Consider the following 18,051-nt stretch of genomic DNA (forward strand, 5'->3'; position numbering starts at 1 on the left):
TTGCAAATCCTGGATCCTGGGCAAAGCTGCACTGCCACCAGGGAGGTGCTGGCACTCTGGACTGTGCATGGTGTTGAGTGAGAGTGAGCTTTCTCTTGCTTTGTTATGCATATGGAAATTTCTTGGTGTACCATTAAAGCCACTGATACTGGAATAGAGAACAGGAGTTGCTTTGGTGTTTCAGAGAAAGAGGAAGGGTGAAAACAGGTTTTCAAAGTGGCTGGGGGGTGCAGCAGAGGAAGACAGTGTCTGGTGGGTGTTTCTGAAGGGACCTGCTGTGACAGGGGTGTTAAAGGACCCTTTAGCCCACAAGGTGTCTGCTGGTCTGGGGCTTCTGGCAGCACCACTAGTAAAGTACAACACAGTTACTCAGCGTCACTGCTGCTGTCTCGTGAGGACAACATCCAGTCTGCAGCAGTGATGGGTCTCTAACCAGCTCTGATCCCCCAGAACAAACCAGGAGGGAGCACAGGTTGTGTGCCTCCATCCTTGCCATCCCACATAATGACTGGTTGTTCTGCCATGATGGAAGGACTGGGGCAGTTTGTACCTGTGAGATGCCTTCTCCTGAAGCTGCTGCATCCCCATCATCTCCTCTCGGGCTGGTGCTCCTGCAGTTGTTGGGACCTCTCTGTTGCAGCCCTTCCACATTCTGATTTGTTAATCTACTTCCTCTTGCGTGTGAGAGAGGCCATCAGGCTGGACCTGAGAAAAGGAACAAAGTCTGACAAGTGAAATATCTCACACATACAAACTCAAGACAGCAACTGCTTCAGATACTCTGAAATATTAACTACCAATTCAGATACTCTAAATCAGTCACTGAAGAACCCTTCATGCAAGACGAGTTGACTGCCCTAACCCACACTGGGTGAGTAGTTTTTGCAAAAATACTTTTTTCCCCCCATTGTTTTTCCTGAAAAGAGAACCAGGGAATCAGAAATGCTGGAGATTCAGATACCATGTGGGAAAGTAGGAAAATGGGAAGGCTGTGTGGTGTCTGTCTTTTTCCCCTCCCAATCTGTTTGGTAAAGGTGATTTGGATGTGTCAGCACCATAAAACACATGTCAGCTGGGTGAGTGGGTGCTGTCTCCAGCTGGTGCATCTCAGCACCCACTTACTGGTGCCTGTCACAGGGGGACACCCTACAAAAATGTGTTCCCAGGCAGGACCAGAATTTATTCTCAAAAATAGGATAATACATCCAGGAAGAACTCAGTGACAAGTAAGGCCCAGAGCCTCAGTAGCTCAGCTGCAGGGAACTTAGGAGGTTCTGAGTGTAGAAATGCCAGGTTTCTGTGTGCTGAGGATTATTTCTTAGCTGGCTGCTATTTTGGGTCCTGTATGGGGGTGGTCCTGAGTGGGTGCAGCTCTGTGTGAGTGTGCAGCTTTGGGCAGTGTCTCTGGAAAGTAGGATGCTGTGGCCTGCTGCACCGGGGTGTGCTGCCCCAGCTGAGCTTTGGAGCTGAGCAGGAGCTGTGCTGTGTTTGTAGGTTGTGTGTGCAGCAAACTGTGTCACAGCAGAGCTGCAAACAGCACAGCCAAACCACAAACTGCACCTCCACTGCCAGAAACACAGACCTCAAAGGGGGCCTGTGGTTTTAAAGGCAGAGCTGAGACTATTCCACAAGGTGTGCTGCCACTTTGCAGGATTTTTGTTTCTGGAAAGGGGAGGGTGGTCAAGAGCAGAGGGTTTTACTGACTGCAAAGCTGTAGTGACTTTCTCAGCCTAGAACAGATCCATAGGTACCCAGTAGCTAATTCTGGGCCTGTAATCCCTGTCTGAGGCTGGTCTAAAGATCCTCTCACTTACATGAGTTAGAGAGAAGCTACCAAGATGTCAGAGATGATTCAGCTCTTGTCTTTCTGCAGCAAGAATGCCTGTATTGGAAAACACATGCTGGTGATGGCAGCCTCAAATCCAACTGTCTTGTGCAGGTTGTCCAGGCAGGATTGCTTCTCTCAGTAACTTTTTGCCCTTAAATATGTTCAGCATCTTTGATGGGCATAGCTGGGAATCAGGGAGCAGGGACACAGCCAGCAGGGTACTGACTTTGCCTTCCTTGCAACACCAGCTATCATATTCCTGATGATGATAGCCAGGCCCTCCTTGGGCTGCAGGACCTATCTAGAATGTGTAGAAAGGAGATGTCAGCTTTATTTTGAGCGATGTGCAGCAGGTCAAGCTGAACCCAGTGACCAAATGAGGCACTGTCTGAACAGACCCCAAAGGGGCTCCAGCAGAACCTCTCTCTGTGTGCATCACCCTGGGGAAAGGGGGTTAATCCTGGAGTAGGGAGTCTGTGTTTTTAGAACCAAACCTCTCTGCCTCTGTGGTATTAAAAACATCCCACTGCTCTGTGAGCAGAGTTAACACCTATGAACATCTCTTCTCAGATGTCAGAGGCTCGACCCCCAAACCACCGGAAAGATTCATGACTTAGGGGAAAACACAAAGGGGTTTAGGCTGAGCCCTTTCCCCCACACTCGCTCTTCCTTTCCAGGGCTCAGAGCAGTCTCACAAACCAGAGACCTGGTGTCTGCCACCTGTGCTTTGCTGAGTTTCAGGCTCGCAACTTGAGAGGCTGCACATCAGGCTGCAGAGTCTTTCTCTGACGTTGACCTGGTGGCAAGTTGTTGATGTCCTGCCCCAGGAGACTGATGTCACTTCTGCTGTTCTTTTCAGAGTAAGATGAAGGTGTTGCTGAGCCTGACTCTGGTGCTGACATGGTTGGGTAAGCTACAAGTTTTACTTACCTTGCCTTCTTTCCTCTCTGCCTTTGCTGTAAGATCTGTTGGTTCCTCTTCTTCTGTAGCCAGAACCCCTCAGAGCTGCAGCAATAACTGGGCTTCTCTCCTGGGTACCAGTAACTCCTCAGGTCTCTGGGTGCTGCATCTTCCCTTCCTGCAGACCTCACATATGTATATATATATAGGCTTCAAATTGCAGTGGCATCCCTGGATGTGTTCTGTACTTAGTCAGGCTCCAAGGCCTTGAAAGAAGTAGAACAGCTTCACCAAGTCTAAATACAGGGAAAGGTTTCCAAGATACTGATTTTGGCTCTGCTTGAGGCAACTCACTCCCCTGGTCTTCTCCGCTGGCAAGTATTTGTCATTTTCAGCTCTGCAGATGGTCAAGACCAAAAGAACCTGTTTGGGAAAGTGTGGCACTTTGCATTTATTATTTACAGGACATCAGACAAGCACTTGGTGCTTGGCCAGGGCCCAGCCCTCAGTGACTTAGGGAAAGGCTGAGCAGAGTGGGTCAGACATGAGGACAAGCAGCTCCCTGCTCAGATTTACTTCTCAACAGACAACTGCCAGAGCCTCAGCCTCTCCTCTCCAGTGCCAGTGCAGGCTCTGGAGCATGCAGGGTTTCTTCTAATGAGCTCCAGTGGTGTTTTCTGCCCCACTAGTTTCACAGAACTGTTTTTTTGGAAGAGACCTTTAATCCCCTCCCTGCTGCACGCTCTGCAGCCCAGCGTGCCAACAGCTGCTTCATGCTGGTTGTGTCAGCTCTGCGCTCTTTGATGTTCCTCTCTTTTGGTTTTTATTCCCACTGTCCAACTTCTCTGGAAACCCCAGACTGTAGTTATGTGGCCAGACAAGTAGGATCCCAGGTCTGGAGCCTGTGTGAGCAAAGGGGAAGGAAGCCAAATGGGCAGGTTGTGAAGGAGGAACTGAGATCTGTGTGAAGCGGTTGAATTGCCCCTGGGCTGGTACAGATGAGAGCAGCACAGGTTCTCCCAGGCAGTGACTCACAGGAACAGCCCTGCAGGAGCTGCAGGCTTTGGCTCCAAGGCGTGGAGGGTTGGGGTTGTGCTTCACAACTTCCCTTCTGCACAGCTTGTTCAGCGAGCACAGCAGCCCCTGGTCTGGCGGTGGGAGGATGTGCTGCCCCACATCCCAGGCACGCCAAGAGCAGGGGTCAGGGGGAGGCTTTGCCTCTGGACTGGTCAGTGCTGTGAGCCCCAGGCTTACCTGGAGAGGAGATACCAATGGGGACAGGCAGGCTGCACCTGGCTGTGCTCCCTGGACTCATCCTGCTGTCCTTGTCCCTGGCAGAGCGATGCGGAGGGTCTGGTTGGGTGTTCACAGAGCCTCAGCTTCAAGCTAGCGCTGGGGACTCTGTGCTGCTGCAGTGCCGCTTCCTAGACCTGGAGAACAGGGGCTGGACCGTGTTGAAGGTGGACTGGCTGTACAAGGCAGGGGCCGGCACACAGGTGGGTCGGGATCGGGGGGTGGGTGGTGAAATGGGACTCTGGGGCTGGTGGCAGGGGAGGGTGAGTGAGGCAGCTCTGGAGAGGCTGTGGAGGAAGATTCTACAAGGGGAGGAATGTTCCATGAGGGCAGGAAGGTTCCCTGTGTGGTGACAGGACACCTCCAATCTCCCCATGGCCCCACGCTGCAGGGGAAGCACCTCACTGGGTGCTGCATCCTGGGAGTTTCCACAGAGTGAGTTGGGCTCTGTGCAAGGCAAGAACTCCATGGGGAGAGGGAGAGAGCAGGGACCTGAGGGCTCCAGAGGAGGGAAGGCTCACAGGGCAGTGCCTTCCTCTGGGCTCCTTTCACCTGATGCTGGCTGTGCCCTGGCAGGAGGAGATGGTGCTTTATTACTACAATGACCGTGTGGTCCCTGTGGGCCGTTTCAAGGACCGGGTGCAGTGGCGAGGGAGCCGCTCCCACTGGGATGGCTCCATCCTACTGCGGGACCTGCACGTGAATGACAGTGGCACCTACGAGTGTGAGATCCGGCTGGACCTCAACAGCAACATCTTCAGGAACCGCACAGTGCTGCACGTCAGCCCCCCGGTGCAGAGAGGTGTGTGCTGTGCCCTGTGACTGTTCCTGTCTCCCCTCACCCTGTTTGGCCCCACACTGAGGGGCTGCAGAGGCTCTGGAGGCTCTCAGACCTGCCACCACGGCTCTCCTGCAGCATGGTTGGGGTCCCTGTGGTGCCACCCCTGCCTTGGTGTCTCCCCAGAAGATGACCCGGATCCTGTGCCCCCGAGAGACTCCGGGTTTTGGCCGGCAGTGGTGGGCTGTGTCTGTGTGGCCGTGGTGGTGGCATTCCTGGCTGGACTCTGTGTGAGGAAGAGGTACCAACACTGGCTCTGGGTTTAAGGGGCTGAGCAAAGCACCTCCCTGCAGCCTTCCTGTGCTGCTCTTCCCAGCCAAGCATTACCCTGAGCTGGCCCATGCAGGGCAGGTTCTCGGGTGTGAGGGTTCAGCTCCCCAGGTGTGGGGTGCAGGCTCCTGCTGCCATCTAGTGTCACTCTGCCCTGGCCAGTCCCCCTTTGGCTCCCAAACTTTCTGGGCTCTACCAGCATCAGGAATGGCCTGGCTGAGTCATGTGGAAAAGGGATGCCAGTGTCCCAGGAAAGGGAAGGAGGGGCAGGAGGAGCAGATGATGCTTCTTGCTGCAGATGACACTGCTGTTGCTTTCCTTCAAGGTTTACATCCAACACAGCCATGAAAAAGATTGGAAACAGCAAGAAAAAAGCAGAGGTGAGAGCTGAGACTGGAGGGATAACTGAGGTCGGGTGTGTGGGCTCAGGGCTGGGGAGGCCAAGGTGGGGGATCCCACACTGGCCAGGCATGAGCTTCCATTTACTGCCCAAACACAACCATGGCTCTTGCTGCCTGCCCTGTCAGTGGGGTCAGGCAGCCCTGTGTGTTTGGGAACTGCCCAGTTCCAAACATCCTGATCTCCCCTTGCAGGAAGTGCTTTACTGCTCAGTCCCTGGAGCTGAGATACCCAAGGCTGAACAGGATGGAAAGAAGAAGAGGAGAGCTGAGGACATCTACATAACCATGGTGAGGAGTGGACAACTGCCCCAAGCAGACGTGAGCAGAGTGTACAGCTGTGGGGCTGATGTAACCCCCACATCACTGCCCCCCTCACCAGGGTGACAGCATCCAGGCCAGACCCCTCATTCCCTATGCCAGACAGCAGCATCCCTTACCTCCTACCCTTTCCAAACAGACCCTGATATCTGTGGTGAGACTCACACCTTGTCCCTTGCTCCTGCAGCACCCTTCCCACTGCCTGGAGAATGGTGTCTACGTGGAGCTGTCCAAGAGGGTGATCCCAGCAGAATGGATGGGAGAAGGGAGTCAAGGTGATGGACAAAGCAAGGAGCCCCACAGGACACCAGAGGAGCCACTTTCCTGGGCTCCACACCAGGAGAAATAGCCATGCTGGAGGACAAAACCCCTTGGCCAAGTGTGTCTGACACCTTTGTCCCTTTGGGTGACCAGCATTTTGCTGCTGCCAGTCCTTCCTCTGACAACTGGTGATACTTCACTGTGTGCTCTGTGCCAGGGCACTGCTTGGGCACAGCCCACCCCAACTGTCTGCAGGGGACCAGGGGACACCTGTCCCTCTTGCTTCCTGGTCTCTGGAGAGGGGCACAGTGGGCACAGCCTCCATGCTCTAGTTTTGAGCCTGGTCCTGAGATAAGGATCTCCAAGGGGGGAGATGCAGCAGAAGCCAACATGGTGTTATTCTAAAGATAATAAAACTCAGGGACTCTTCCCTGTCTTTGTTTTACCTTGTGCTTAAGCTTTTGATGTCCAAGTGTGCCAAGAACTGTCTGCCCCAAGGCCTGGAAGCCCCTGCACCCACGTGCAGCCTCACACAGGGCACCTGGGGAGCAGTAAAGACAAATGGGCCACAAAGGGGTCCCTTTGCAGCAAGACAGGGATGGAGGGGAGCAGGACAGACCCCAGGAGCAGAGTGTGTGCACTCACATGTGTCCCTGGCATTGAGTGAGCACCCACCCTACACTCAGGACAGGCAGCCCTGGCTGGGGGGAGCCCAGCACACCCCTCTGAGGCCTCCAGAGCAGCGTCTCGGCGGGTGCTGGCACTGCTCCTGCTCTATATATAGATGTTTGACACCTCCAGGTGCGGAGGGAGCGCCGGGACCCTCCACCTCCCACCACTGCCGGAGACTGCAGCGCTGCCGCTGCCGCCTTGGTTCACGTTGACACCCTGCTCTCTTTTCCTGGAGGAGGCAGAGCGATGGGATCGCAGGAGGAACCAGCAGCAGGAGCTGGTTTGAGGGGGTTGCAGGGTCACATGTGACCTCACACTGACTTTGTGAGGTCGTGGGAGCCGTTGTGGCTGAGCAGAGAGGGTGGGAAACTGCTGTGAGTGTGTTTGCCCTGACATTTTCTGAACTCTCTGATGCCTTCTCTCCCAGCTGTCCTGCTCCCTCCTGAAGCTGGTTAGGTAGCAGAGCCCCTCTGCATCCCTCCTGCCTCCCTGTTGCCCCATCCCTTCCTCCCCAGGGCTCTGGTGTGTCGGAACCAAGATGTGCCCCGGCTCCAGCATGTTCCTTGCCTTTCCTCCCCACTGATGCTGTCTCAGCAAACTCCTCCTCCCTGTGTCCTGGGGCACGAGAACCAAGGGGCTGAGCAGCTGCACTCACTGCCTTTCTGGTCTCCCTGAGGTCTCCTTCCTGCACCCATCTCTGCAGCCTGAGTCCAGGACCTAAAGGCTTCCATGGTGCCAATGGGATCAAAGACTTTCTCTAGCTCTGTTAGTGCTGGGCAGAGCCTTCCTGCCCCAAGAGCTGGGTGAGGAGAGGTGTTGCCCTGGCTGGGGGAGCATGCTGCTGGGGTCATGGCAGAGTTTGGCAGCCCTGGGAAGCAGGGGAGCTGCCCTTACAGTGGTCTGGGAGCAGACAGGTGACCGTGAGCACTTCTACCTGTGCTGCCTCCTCCTGGGCATGCTGACCAGGCTGCTGTGCAGGCTGCCTCCTTGGGCCCCTCTGCTCTTCCCAGCCTGGATGGGCCCCTCTGCTCTCCACCTGGCTTCAGGAGTGCATTTCCAGTGTTCCCAGGCTCAGCTGAATGAGAACTGCTGCCATGGATGGTGTGAGCGTGGCTGGTCACCAACCTCCAGCAGGGCAAGGGGGACACATCTGCACAGCCCCACTGAAACCAGGGGGCTGCAGAGGCCACAGAAACCCATCCTGTGCCACAGCACACGAGCAGAGCACAGAACTGGAGTGCCAGGAGCTGTCGCCTGCAGTTCAGGGAAAAATTTTTCCGCCCTCCCACTCCGCCGGCTGCAATCCACCAACCACAGCATTTACTGCCTTTTTTTCGCCCCAGCACCGCTCCAGCCATATTGGGCTGTGGAAATAAAGCGGCTCTAATGTTATATGTCACCTGCAAATAACCCGGGCGTTCGAAAAAAACCCCACCACCACCTCCAAAACCCACGCCCAACACCACGTCCTCTCCACACACAAAAATCCTCCAAAATGAGCCTGGAAGCCTGGCTCCCGCAGCCCACCTTGTTCCTCACTGGCCTCACCTTGCTCCTCTCGCTGGGTAAGTGTCGGCTTGATGCCCTTGCATGCAGCCAGGTGGGCAGACACCCCCCTGCCCGGCCAGGAGCCCCCCTCCCCACCTGCCAGCCCCTCCTGGTGAGCTGAGCCAGCGGGAAGCGCCGTGCCGCAGGGATGGGGATGGAGGTGGTCCAGCATGCGCCCCGCAGAGAGCCACCAGCCAGGGTGACCTGCTTTTTGGGCAGGGTGGGGGGTATGTTGCAACTGCATCTCCTCCTACAAAAGCTGTGCATCCCGCTCGCTGGGTGCTGAGCTCGAGGCTGTTTGCATGCCGGGGAGAGCAGTGGGCTGCCATGGGGAGAGGGGATGTGCCTCGCTGGGAAAGTGGTGGCAGGTGGGCTGTGGTGGCTTGTGGCTGTCCCCTGGGGTGGTGGCTGGCAGCTGGGGGAGCAGGCACCAGGCTGGCAGTGCAGCACGGGCTGGGGGGGATGTGTTCCCTGCATCCTGCCCAGCAGCCAGCAGCGCGTCAGCAGCTTTGGGTCGGTATCGATCGCAAACGGGAACACATCACTTCTTTGAAGTGCTGTTCATGCTGTCCTGGAGCTCCTGTTGGGCTGCCTTATCCCTGAGGAGAGAGCCTGGAAAAGGAGGACACAAATGCTAGTGAGGTCTGGTTGAGAGGCTGCTGTAATTTTACCTCCCTGGGTGCAGGGTGCAGCATGACGGAGCATTTGGGAGCCTGCGCAGCACCGAAGGACGCAGCCTGGACAGTCGGTCCCAGGGGTTTTAGGGGCTTCTTCCCCCAATTCTGTTGTCCCCCAGTGCTGGGCAATGGCAGTGTTTGGACTCACACACATGGGTACTCCCAGGGCACGTGCTGGCTGCCTGTAAGGACCCTCTGGCTCCAGCACAATCCTGCCAGGCCGTGGTCTCCCTGATTTAGGTGACAGGATTGCTCCTCTTGGTATCTCATCCCTCTGCAGAGCCCTGGGGCAATCCGAGGCTACAGGACAAAGCCAGGTCACCCAATTGCAGGCACACAGGGCATCAAGTGATGGGTGCTCAGAACTCCACACAGGGACCCCTCCAACCAGGCCTGCTGAGACAGGTCAGCTCCTGGCTCTTCTCTCCCATCCCTGCAAGGTTTTCTTGGAAGCATCTAAAGCTGTGATGGGGCAGCAGGGCTGCAACACTGGCTCAGGACACTTCTTCCTTCCTTGGGTGCTGCAACTTGTCCCCATATGCCAGCTGTCCCCATCCCTGTTTCACTGGGGCTGAATGGAGAGTGCTCTCCACAGCTTCCAGCACAACAAGGAGCCATCTCCAGGGCTTGGCCACACCTGAGGGCACCCCTCTGCCACCCAGAGAGCTTCAGGGTGCTGCAGGTTCACACTTTGCAGCAGGACCTGTGGCTTGAAACAGCCATATCTGTGACTTGGGAAAGACTCTTTTCCCTGGCTGCAGAGCCTGGCCCCTTTCCTGCCCTGCTTGCAGACGGAGTGGAGTGGCCAGCGGAGCAGCCTGGACATGCATCCAGCTCGGCCGCAGGGCTGGACTCGGGAGCACCTCGGGAAGAAGGTTTGAGAGCAAAGAGCAGCAGCCCAAGGGGAGAGGTGAGGTGATCGGAAAAGCACCTGCTGGTGGCAGTGTGGCTGTCCCTGCCCTGTGAGATGCCACCCCTCCCCTTTACGGTCCCATCCCTCCCAGGGCTCTGAGTCCCTGTGCTTCTCAGGGTTAGCCTCGGTGTTTGCAGCCTCCTTCCAGGGAGGGGAGGTGCTGGATGCAGGCACTGGGTCTGGGGTGCTGCTGGGGCAGGCAGCAGTTTAGGGGAGCTGCAGGGAAGGAGTTGAGTAGGGAGCAGGTCACATTCACTCCATCCCTGCCCATTCCCCAGGTGAGTCCTGCCCAGCAAACTGCACTAGGAACTGTTTCTCTGCCATAGCGAGGTCAGGGAGCAGGGACTGGCAACCAAGATCTTGCTCTGGTCATTCCCAGCTGGAAAATCCTTGTGTGGGCACTGCTGGGAGGGAGGAGCATCTGCATTCCCCCTGCAGCCCCTGGGGCCAGCCCTGGCAGCTCCCAGCCCTCGCTGCCGTAGTGTGTCCTGCTGGGAATGAAATCTGATGAGCGCAGCCATAAATTTCAGGGCGGCTGTGGCGCCGAGCCCCGTGTGCTGACGCTGCATCCAGCCCTCGCACGGCGCTATCGATCCTGCAGCAGGAAAGCCTCGGGCAACGGCAGGAGCAGGGCTGGCTGGGAGTCAGCAGGATTCAGCACCAGGCATGGCACAGAAGGGTCATCAGCCCTGGCAGGGCAGGGATGATGCTCTTCCTGTCCAGACAGGGGATTGGTGCCAAGGTTGGGGCTGCTTCCCTTGTTCTCTGCCACTGCTGTGTAAGGAAATCCCATTCCTGGCTGGATGCAGTGTGTGTGGATGTGCCTGGAGGGCAATGCCAGGCCCCAGTCAGGTTGGCTGCAGGATGTGCCCCCTTCCTAACTCATCTGCATTCGACAGCACCCCCGGGACTGGGCATGGAGGTCATGGCCCCCCCCATCATCAATGCCTTGAATGGCACCTCCGTGAAGCTCTCCTGCACCTTCAACTCCTGCTACAAAGTGGAGAACAAGCAGTTTTCCCTCAACTGGACGTACCAGGAGTGCAGTAACTGCTCAGAGGAGCTGGTGAGTCTCACTGGGGCTCAAAGTAGTTGTGTGTGTTTCTTGGGGTCTCTTGCAGGGCAGCATGTGCAGGGAGGGGATGCCCAGCTGAGGAACAAAGGTGTGAGTTGCCAAGTGTTGCCTGACCTCCTCTCCCACTTGGCTGCTCAGTTTCTGCAGTTCCGGTTGAAGATCATGAACAAGCAGCTGGACCGCTTTGGGAACCGGGTGGAGTTCACCGGGAACCCTGCCAAGTACGACGTGTCCTTTACCCTCAAAAACGTGCAGCTGGAGGACGAGGGCATCTACAACTGCTACGTCCTGAACCCCCCGGACCGGCACCGGGGCTACGCCAGCATCAGCCTGAAGGTGCTCACCAAAGGTCAGTCGTGTGGTGGGGCACTCTTGGGTGCAAGGCTGGCTCTCTGCTCCATGCAGGGTTTGCTCTCTGGCTCTTGGAGCAGGAGTCCTGCCTGTTCCCAGTTGTCTCCAGTGGATGGGTCTGTGCCCTGAGCCCATGTCCTGTCTCCCCAGAGCCCCCAAAGCATGACTCAACAGTGGCTGTCATCGTGGGCGCCTCTGTGGGCGGCTTCTTGGCCGTGGTGATCCTGGTGCTGATGGTGGTGAAATGTGTGCGCCGGAAAAAGCAGCAGAGGCTCAACACAGACGACCAGAAGACGGAGGAGGAAGGGAAGACAGATGGTGAAGGCAACCCAGATGAGGGCACCAAGTAATGCCCCCCTGCCCGCCCCTCCCTTTTCACCCCTGTACAGCGTGACCCTCTCGTTGTGCTTCCCAGAGCAAGGATTTCTGTCTCCCCAGAGCATCCCTCCTTCCATCCAAATACCCAACCCAGCCTGGAGCAGGGCACGGAGAGAAGGTCCCTGGAGCCTGGCCTTGGTGGGCAGGGCTGGGGAGGAGGGCTGAAGCACATCAAGGCTGCCCTGAGGCTGAGCTGGGATCAGCCTGTCCCCTGCTCTGAGTGCCTGAGTTGTGAGGAGGTACTGGGGACAGGCTGGTGTGGGAGAGGGGGAACCAGTGCGGTCCCCATACATGAAGGGACTGGAGCAGGGAGTGCCAGGAAGGGCAGAGGGGTCTGGGCAGCCTCGTGCCCAGTTGTCTGCACTCTGTCCCAGTAGAAATCATGAGCAGGGGCCAGTGGCCCTCTGTCCTAAGAGCCATGGTTCATTCCCGAGGTGCTCCTGCTGTGCCTGGAGCACAGGCTCTGGTGTTCCCATCCCGAAGGATCTCAGACAGCTGCCAGTCTCCTGCTTGCAAGTCCTGTGTGCCAGTGCTGAGGGTGCTGAGACAGAAAGCTCACACTCCTCAGGGACTGTCCCAGGCTGCTCGGAAGCTGAGGGCTGGGTAATGACATTAGCTCACAGTGCCACGGAGCTTTGCTCTGTTTTGGAACCACTAATGGCTCCTGGTTTGCAAAGAATGTACCCTTCTGCCTCCTGGGCTATTTTTGGGTCTGAGCATTAGCTGACTTTTTGTGGTTATTTCCTTCTTGGAAAGGGTAATTGTAATGGAAAATGTTCTTTTGATGTGTCAAACTGAGGTGGTGGGGTGTGGCAGGGTGAGGCTGCTCAGGTCGAGGAGCTGCTGGGAGGAAGAGGAGATCTTGGTCACTTGCTGGGAAGGACTGGGCACAACAGCAGGCCCCGAGTTAGGACATCTCTGTCACCCTCACGCAGCCCTGTCATGCTGAGACTGCCTCCTCCAGCCTCCCTGCAGAGCACTGCGCAACCCATAACTGCCATGGCAATGCACTGCCAGCGTGCCCAGCTGCAAGCCCCGTGCCCAGTGCCACCTGCCTCACCTGGCAGGTGAGCTGAGGGGCTGGAGCACTCCAGGGTCAGCTAGGGAAGTGTTCCAGGGCAGTGTGCCCTGCAGCACCATGCCTGGGCTTTTCTTCTCCCATGGCAGGCAGGGTGTGGGGCAGGAGAAGAGCAGTGCACAGAGCCACAGGGGACACTGCCCAGGGACCCACGCACGAGCAGCACTGCCAGGGGAGAAGGAAGACCTTTGCTGTGTCCCTGGGTGGGTGCCATCCCAGCAGTGCCACAGGCAATGCTGTCAGGCCCCTGGGATGAAGGGACATCCGTGCCCTCCCTGCTCTGCCCCATCGCTTTCCACCCCAGCCCCATGTGCCCTCTCCATGGCGCTCCACCTCGCTGGGCTCCCACGCCGCTCCCCTTCCCATCCGCAGCAGGAATGTGCCGTATCCCACGTGTGGCTCCCCCTGTCCCGTCCCAGAGAGGGCTGGGCTGAGCTGCCTGTCCCCGCACACCCCACGCCCGTGGCTCCCCCGCACAGTGCCAGCGGTGTTCCCACACCGCCTTCTGCTCAGAGCCGGGCTGTCCCTGGCTCCACGTGGGACTGGGCCGGCAACTCGACGCCCAGAGGGCTCTGAGTGTTGCACATGGCCAGCCTTGCATCTGCCTTTCATTTCTTTCGTGCACTATATTCTTTGGATTGCAACTTGCCAATGCATCTGTATGTACATATCTGTACACAACAGAGTCTACAAATATATATCTATACACACAGGAGGGGCTGGTATCGGTCGTGGTGTGGCCTCGGGTTTGCGCCTTCCGATGGGCTTCTCTTGCTGTTCTGCTGAGTGTAGGATGTTTTTATTGCTCTTTGTACAGTCAAACAAACAAAAGAACAACAAAACACAAACTTTGCGCTCGATGCTTTTGTGCTGCTGCCGGGAGAGGCAGGACAGGTCCCTCATCTGCTCTGCCTGTGCACCTGCCCCAGGGGGGACAAGCAAATTCCTGTGGGGAGCTTGATCCTGCTGTGGTGCTTTGGGTGCTGAAGGAGCCAAGGGCAGCCTGTGTGTCCACAGCTCCACCACTGGGAGCTCCACAGAGCCAGGGGCAGGCAGGGCACTGCTGGATGTGGGACAGTGGCCAGTGCTGCCCCAGCCTTCCCACACTGAGATTTCAGGGGTGCTCAGCACCCACTGTGAGCACTCCAGCTGTGCCACAAAGACCTGTGCCCTGCCATTTTCCCCATCCCTGCTCTGCAGAGAGTCAGGATTGATGGCTGCCCAGGGGCATGGCACGCAAGGCTCAGCAGGCTCCAGCAGAGCCCAGGGCAGGTGCTGGGTGATGGACACCCGTAACTGGGCTGCTCTCCCACTCAGCAATCCAGCAACGCCGTGTGGATGCTCTGGAGCAGCTCGGCACAACTGGGGCACAGTTAATAGGCACATCCATCAATTTACCCACCGTGGAGACGCGAAGGGAGCTCTGACAGCTGCCCTCTGTCATGCATCTCCCCACTGCCCTTCTACCTGGGCTGCTGAACACCAGTGCATCCCAATTCTCTACACAATCAGCGTCCAGCAGCTGCCCTTACACATCTACAGTCACCTCTTTCCCAGGCCAGTGCTGCCTTCCTGCCCTGCCTTACCCCCTCAACAGCCCACTGCTGCTCCCAGCAGCTGGGTGGCAGCCAGCAGTGCCAATGGAATGAGCTCTTCCATGTCCCTGCCTGCCCAAGCACTGCACCCTGAACACCTTGCCCTGTGCCTGGCTGTGGGGTTAGCACTGCAGAAAACTTCCACGTCCCCACAGCACCTCTCCCTCCCTTAGGAAGGGCACCCAAATCACCTCCACTGTCCTGCTGACACAGTCCTGCAGTGCTGGGCTGGTGCCGGGGGCTGCAGCCAATTGATACCTGGACCATGGCAGGGAACTACTTCTCTGTACAGTGAGGAGCAGCTCTCTGGAGGATGGCACGGGGTTATTGCCCCTCCCGGCTCTGGGGGGTCAGCCCCATGGAGGAGTGAACACAGCCACAGGCAAAGGGGATGGGGGATCCACAGCTTGGCACTTTCAGGACACCTCTTGGAATGTTGCTGGCAAAAAGCTCGTGTGGGATCATGGAGAAGACCCCGTGAGACAGGACAAGGGTGAGTTCTTCACTGCAGGGGACCAAGGGCAGTGGCTGCAACACTCTAGTGCTTCTGTAGAGCCAGGGACAGTCCCTTTTACAGACCACTTTAACTTCCTTAGACCAGGTGGGATTACAGGTGTCAAAGAGCAAGAGAAGAGTCAGGAAGTGACAGGGAATTCTGCCTTGTGCTGTGCAGAGAGTCACAGGGGACTCAGAGGAGCCCAGAATTTGTCCTGGGATGCTGTCCAGCTCCTGGGGCTGGGAGAAGGGGACCTGGAAAGAGGACAGCCTGGGGTGGTGAACTCCTGGGCTCTGAGGGGTGGGAAGGGTAACTCTGAAGAGATGGAATGGGGAGAGTTCAGTGGAGGTGGCCTCAGGCTGTGTCAGGTCAGAAGAAACTTTCTCCTGGGACACAGCAGGGTTGCCTCAGTGCTTCTTGCAGATGCCTCTGCAGTGGCTGCCGGGGGACACTGCTGCTCTTTCCCTGCTTGTTTAAAGGGCCCATGAAAGGGGGTGAGGAACCTGTGCAGCTCCGGAGGGCAGCCGGCTCTGTGGGCAGGGGCGAGGAGGCAGCGGCAGCACAGCGCTGGCAGGGGGAGGGATGCAGGGAGAGGGGAAAGCATTGTTCCAAGGGAGAGCTGCAGGCAGGGGAGAGCTGGAATGACAAAGGCATCCAGGTACTCACCCGCAGTCTGTGTGCCCAGAACCTCTCAGCTCCCAGCTCGGTGGGTCCATCCCAGCCAGGACAGTCCTGCAGAGTCCAATCCCTGCGGGTGCCTCCTGCCCACTGCCAGCTCCCGGGCTGCCAGGCCACCTTGTCTTTTAAAGGTCACAGCCAGAGGACCTTGCAGTAAATATAAGGTGCTGATGGGAAGCTCTGTTCCAGCGTTGCCACCTCCTCCTCCTCCATTGGCAGGAGGGTTCTGCCTGCTCCAGGTCTGGGAGCTCAGCATCCTCTGGCTCGGGGAGGTTTGGGAGGGGGCTGGCGCTGTCCTCCTGGGACAGCCCCTGGCAGGATGCTCCAGGGCAGCTGGGGCCAGCACTGCTCCTGCTGCATTGAGCTGGGAGGCTGCAGCCCAACTGCTCTGCTCAGTCCTACCTGGTTGGTACCCACGTGGAGGGAGGCAAGAGCCCTCCTCGGGGATCAGCAGCCTGGCATTTTAACCCTCCCAGCTCCACCAGTGCAAAGTGAGAGTGAAGGTGCATAGACAGCCACTGTGTCTCCCTCCCTCCCACAGGCTGTGAACCAGCTGGCAGCACCCCTGGGCCCTTCTTCCTGTCCCCCCGGGAGGTGACAGTGTTCGAGCAGAGGGAGCTCACCTTCCCTGAAACCAGACACAGCATCCTGGTGCTGGACTCAGCAGAACAAGTTTCCGCTGAGCCACAGGAATCCCGGGTCTCATGCTGGACATCAGCATAGTGCCAAAATCCCGGGGCCAGCTGCTGTGAGTGCCCTTCCTGGCCGTGGCACACGCTGCTCATCGGGGCCGGGCTGTGGGAGAGCAGAGCCTTTCCCGGCCCGCGGCAGTGGCAGATGTCTCACGAGATCAGTCGGCCGGGGAGACCGGCTGGAACTGCCAAGTGTGACATCTCTATCAGGCTCTGGTGACAGCCAGCATCCCACTCTGAGCCCTGGGCTGTGTGGGCACAGCTGGCCCCAGGCACAGTGGGGCACCGGGCTGCTGCCTCTGCAGAGATGCTGAGCAGGGAAATGTGGCTGCAGGAGCATGTCAGCATGGAATGAGCTGGGTACCCACCTGCCCAGTGCACCCTGTTTGTACCAGTGTTCACAGCAGCTCTTTTGTATTCTGTGGCCAGCCTTTGCAGCCAGGTGGTGCTGCTACTTCCAGCCTTCCTGCCTCCAAAAGGATTTGGGGTTCTGCTGGTAGGATTCCTAAATCACAGCTTGGCCAAACGCATTCCAGCTTGACCCCTCGTTTAGGAAGTAAACTTGGCAGACACTTGAGCATCACAGAAGGGGGTTTTTCACATCTAATGGCCTTTCCCTGCACCAGGGTAAGGGTGCTACTGTTCCTGGTCCCCAGTGCTGCAGGTCTCCATGGTCCTGCTCATTGGATGCTGAAGATTCCAGCCTCAGACTCACCTTCACCTGTGACTCTGACCCCAGGAGCCATCATGCAGGGAGGTGACAGGCATCCCTCCACCCCCTCAGACCTCTCTGCCTCCCCTCTCACAATTAGTGATGCTCCAGCAAATGCAGTGCTTCTCCTCCTGTCTTGGCACTGTGCCTGCCTGGTCACTGGTGCCTGCAGCTCCACTCACCTCTGTGTATCCATCACCTCTCTATCCACCACAGCCGCCTGCCAAGGCACCTTCTGCTGCATCAGCAGTACCGTGCACGCCACTCCTGCAGCGCGGCTGCCAGCGCTGCCCAGCCCGCTCCACCCGTACTTTTCCTGTCTCTGTTGCCAGATCTGCAGCCCTAATGCCTCAACCCACAGGCACTGCTGACATCCTCTCAGGCTCCCCTGGGATGTCCCTGTGCCCTGCAAAGCTCCTGCTTTCTCTCTTCCCTCCTGCTTCATGCTGCTGGCCAAGTGGGCAGGAGAGTGAGCTGCAAAGGGATCTGGAGAGGGGATGAGGAGACTCGACATGCTGTGAAGGGTTGTAGCACCCTGGACACACAGGCAGGGTGATTGTCTTCCTTATGAATTATAAAAGAATTACATAAGTCAATGAAAGATTGTGGACTGCAATCATCATGTACAATAGGTTTGATATCAGCTATCAGGGAATCAGACGTTATGACTCCAGCTGATTGAAAATCTCTTTTCCACCTGATTTTGTCTGCTGCTCAGTTTATGGTGTGTAGTGCTGAATATCAAGAAATGGTTACTGCCTCTGATAACCTGCAGCCAATTGTTCTGGAACAAGCTCAGGGTGAGAACAGCAAGTTTCCTTGAGGACTGAGTGGGTCCCTCTGCCCACTGGTGGCTGGATCTGAATCTCCACCTGCATCTTCTGTCTGCCTTGGGTTTGGGAGGTGCCTTGGGGATGGAGGGCAGGGACACTTGTTTTGTCGCTCTGTGAGATGCCCAAGTGACAGCTGAGGCTGTCCCATTCTTTGTCCTCCCTGCAGCTGCAGGGAAGCCACCAGCCTTAGTGGCACTTTGGCCCTTTCCAAAGATGGCCCAGGGCAGCACCAGCCCAGCTTTCC

General features: G+C 57.3%; 2 protein-coding genes across 4 annotated transcripts; both read left to right on the forward strand.

Moving 5' to 3' along the window:
* Positions 1–701: 701 nt before the first annotated feature.
* Positions 702–6,554, forward strand: LOC139682163 (myelin protein zero-like protein 2). Of its 2 annotated transcripts, none has more exons than XM_071576209.1 (8): positions 702–871; positions 2,688–2,736; positions 4,067–4,224; positions 4,598–4,823; positions 4,986–5,100; positions 5,455–5,509; positions 5,723–5,818; positions 6,036–6,554. In XM_071576209.1, exons 2-8 carry the CDS (start codon positions 2,694–2,696, stop codon positions 6,195–6,197), a joined length of 855 nt encoding a protein of 284 aa, XP_071432310.1. In that variant the 5' UTR covers positions 702–871; positions 2,688–2,693; the 3' UTR covers positions 6,198–6,554. The 2 variants fall into 2 exon arrangements, with proteins under 2 accessions (XP_071432310.1, XP_071432311.1); XM_071576210.1 differs by having other exon boundaries at positions 4,989–5,100.
* Positions 6,555–8,086: 1,532 nt separating this feature from the next.
* On the forward strand, positions 8,087–13,516 carry SCN2B (sodium voltage-gated channel beta subunit 2). 2 transcript variants are annotated; one of them, XM_071576394.1, is made up of 4 exons: positions 8,087–8,346; positions 10,819–10,985; positions 11,133–11,343; positions 11,496–13,516. In XM_071576394.1, the coding sequence occupies exons 1-4, from the start codon at positions 8,175–8,177 to the stop codon at positions 11,693–11,695; spliced, it is 750 nt and encodes a 249-aa protein (XP_071432495.1). In that variant the 5' UTR covers positions 8,087–8,174; the 3' UTR covers positions 11,696–13,516. The 2 variants fall into 2 exon arrangements, with proteins under 2 accessions (XP_071432495.1, XP_071432496.1); XM_071576395.1 differs by lacking the exon at positions 8,087–8,346 and adding an exon at positions 8,404–9,916.
* The last annotated feature ends 4,535 nt before the right edge of the window (positions 13,517–18,051 follow it).

The sequence above is a fragment of the Pithys albifrons genome, chromosome 23 (assembly GCF_047495875.1).
Source record: "Pithys albifrons albifrons isolate INPA30051 chromosome 23, PitAlb_v1, whole genome shotgun sequence".
In the NCBI taxonomy this organism is placed as follows: Eukaryota; Metazoa; Chordata; class Aves; order Passeriformes; family Thamnophilidae; genus Pithys; species Pithys albifrons.

What these genes read in the sequence shown, in the direction of transcription:
- SCN2B (XM_071576394.1), top strand. Translation starts at nt 8,175, where the DNA reads ATGTCACCTGCAAATAACCCGGGCGTTCGAAAAAAACCCCACCACCAC. An exon ending in GTAACTGCTCAGAGGAGCTG is followed by an intron (nt 10,986 to 11,132) that starts GTGAGTCTCACT and finishes TTGGCTGCTCAG; the next exon opens with TTTCTGCAGTTCCGGTTGAA. An exon ending in CCTGAAGGTGCTCACCAAAG is followed by an intron (nt 11,344 to 11,495) that starts GTCAGTCGTGTG and finishes CTGTCTCCCCAG; the next exon opens with AGCCCCCAAAGCATGACTCA.
- LOC139682163 (XM_071576209.1), top strand. Translation starts at nt 2,694, where the DNA reads ATGAAGGTGTTGCTGAGCCTGACTCTGGTGCTGACATGGTTGG. An exon ending in CAGCCCCCCGGTGCAGAGAG is followed by an intron (nt 4,824 to 4,985) that starts GTGTGTGCTGTG and finishes GTGTCTCCCCAG; the next exon opens with AAGATGACCCGGATCCTGTG. An exon ending in ACAGCAAGAAAAAAGCAGAG is followed by an intron (nt 5,510 to 5,722) that starts GTGAGAGCTGAG and finishes CTCCCCTTGCAG; the next exon opens with GAAGTGCTTTACTGCTCAGT.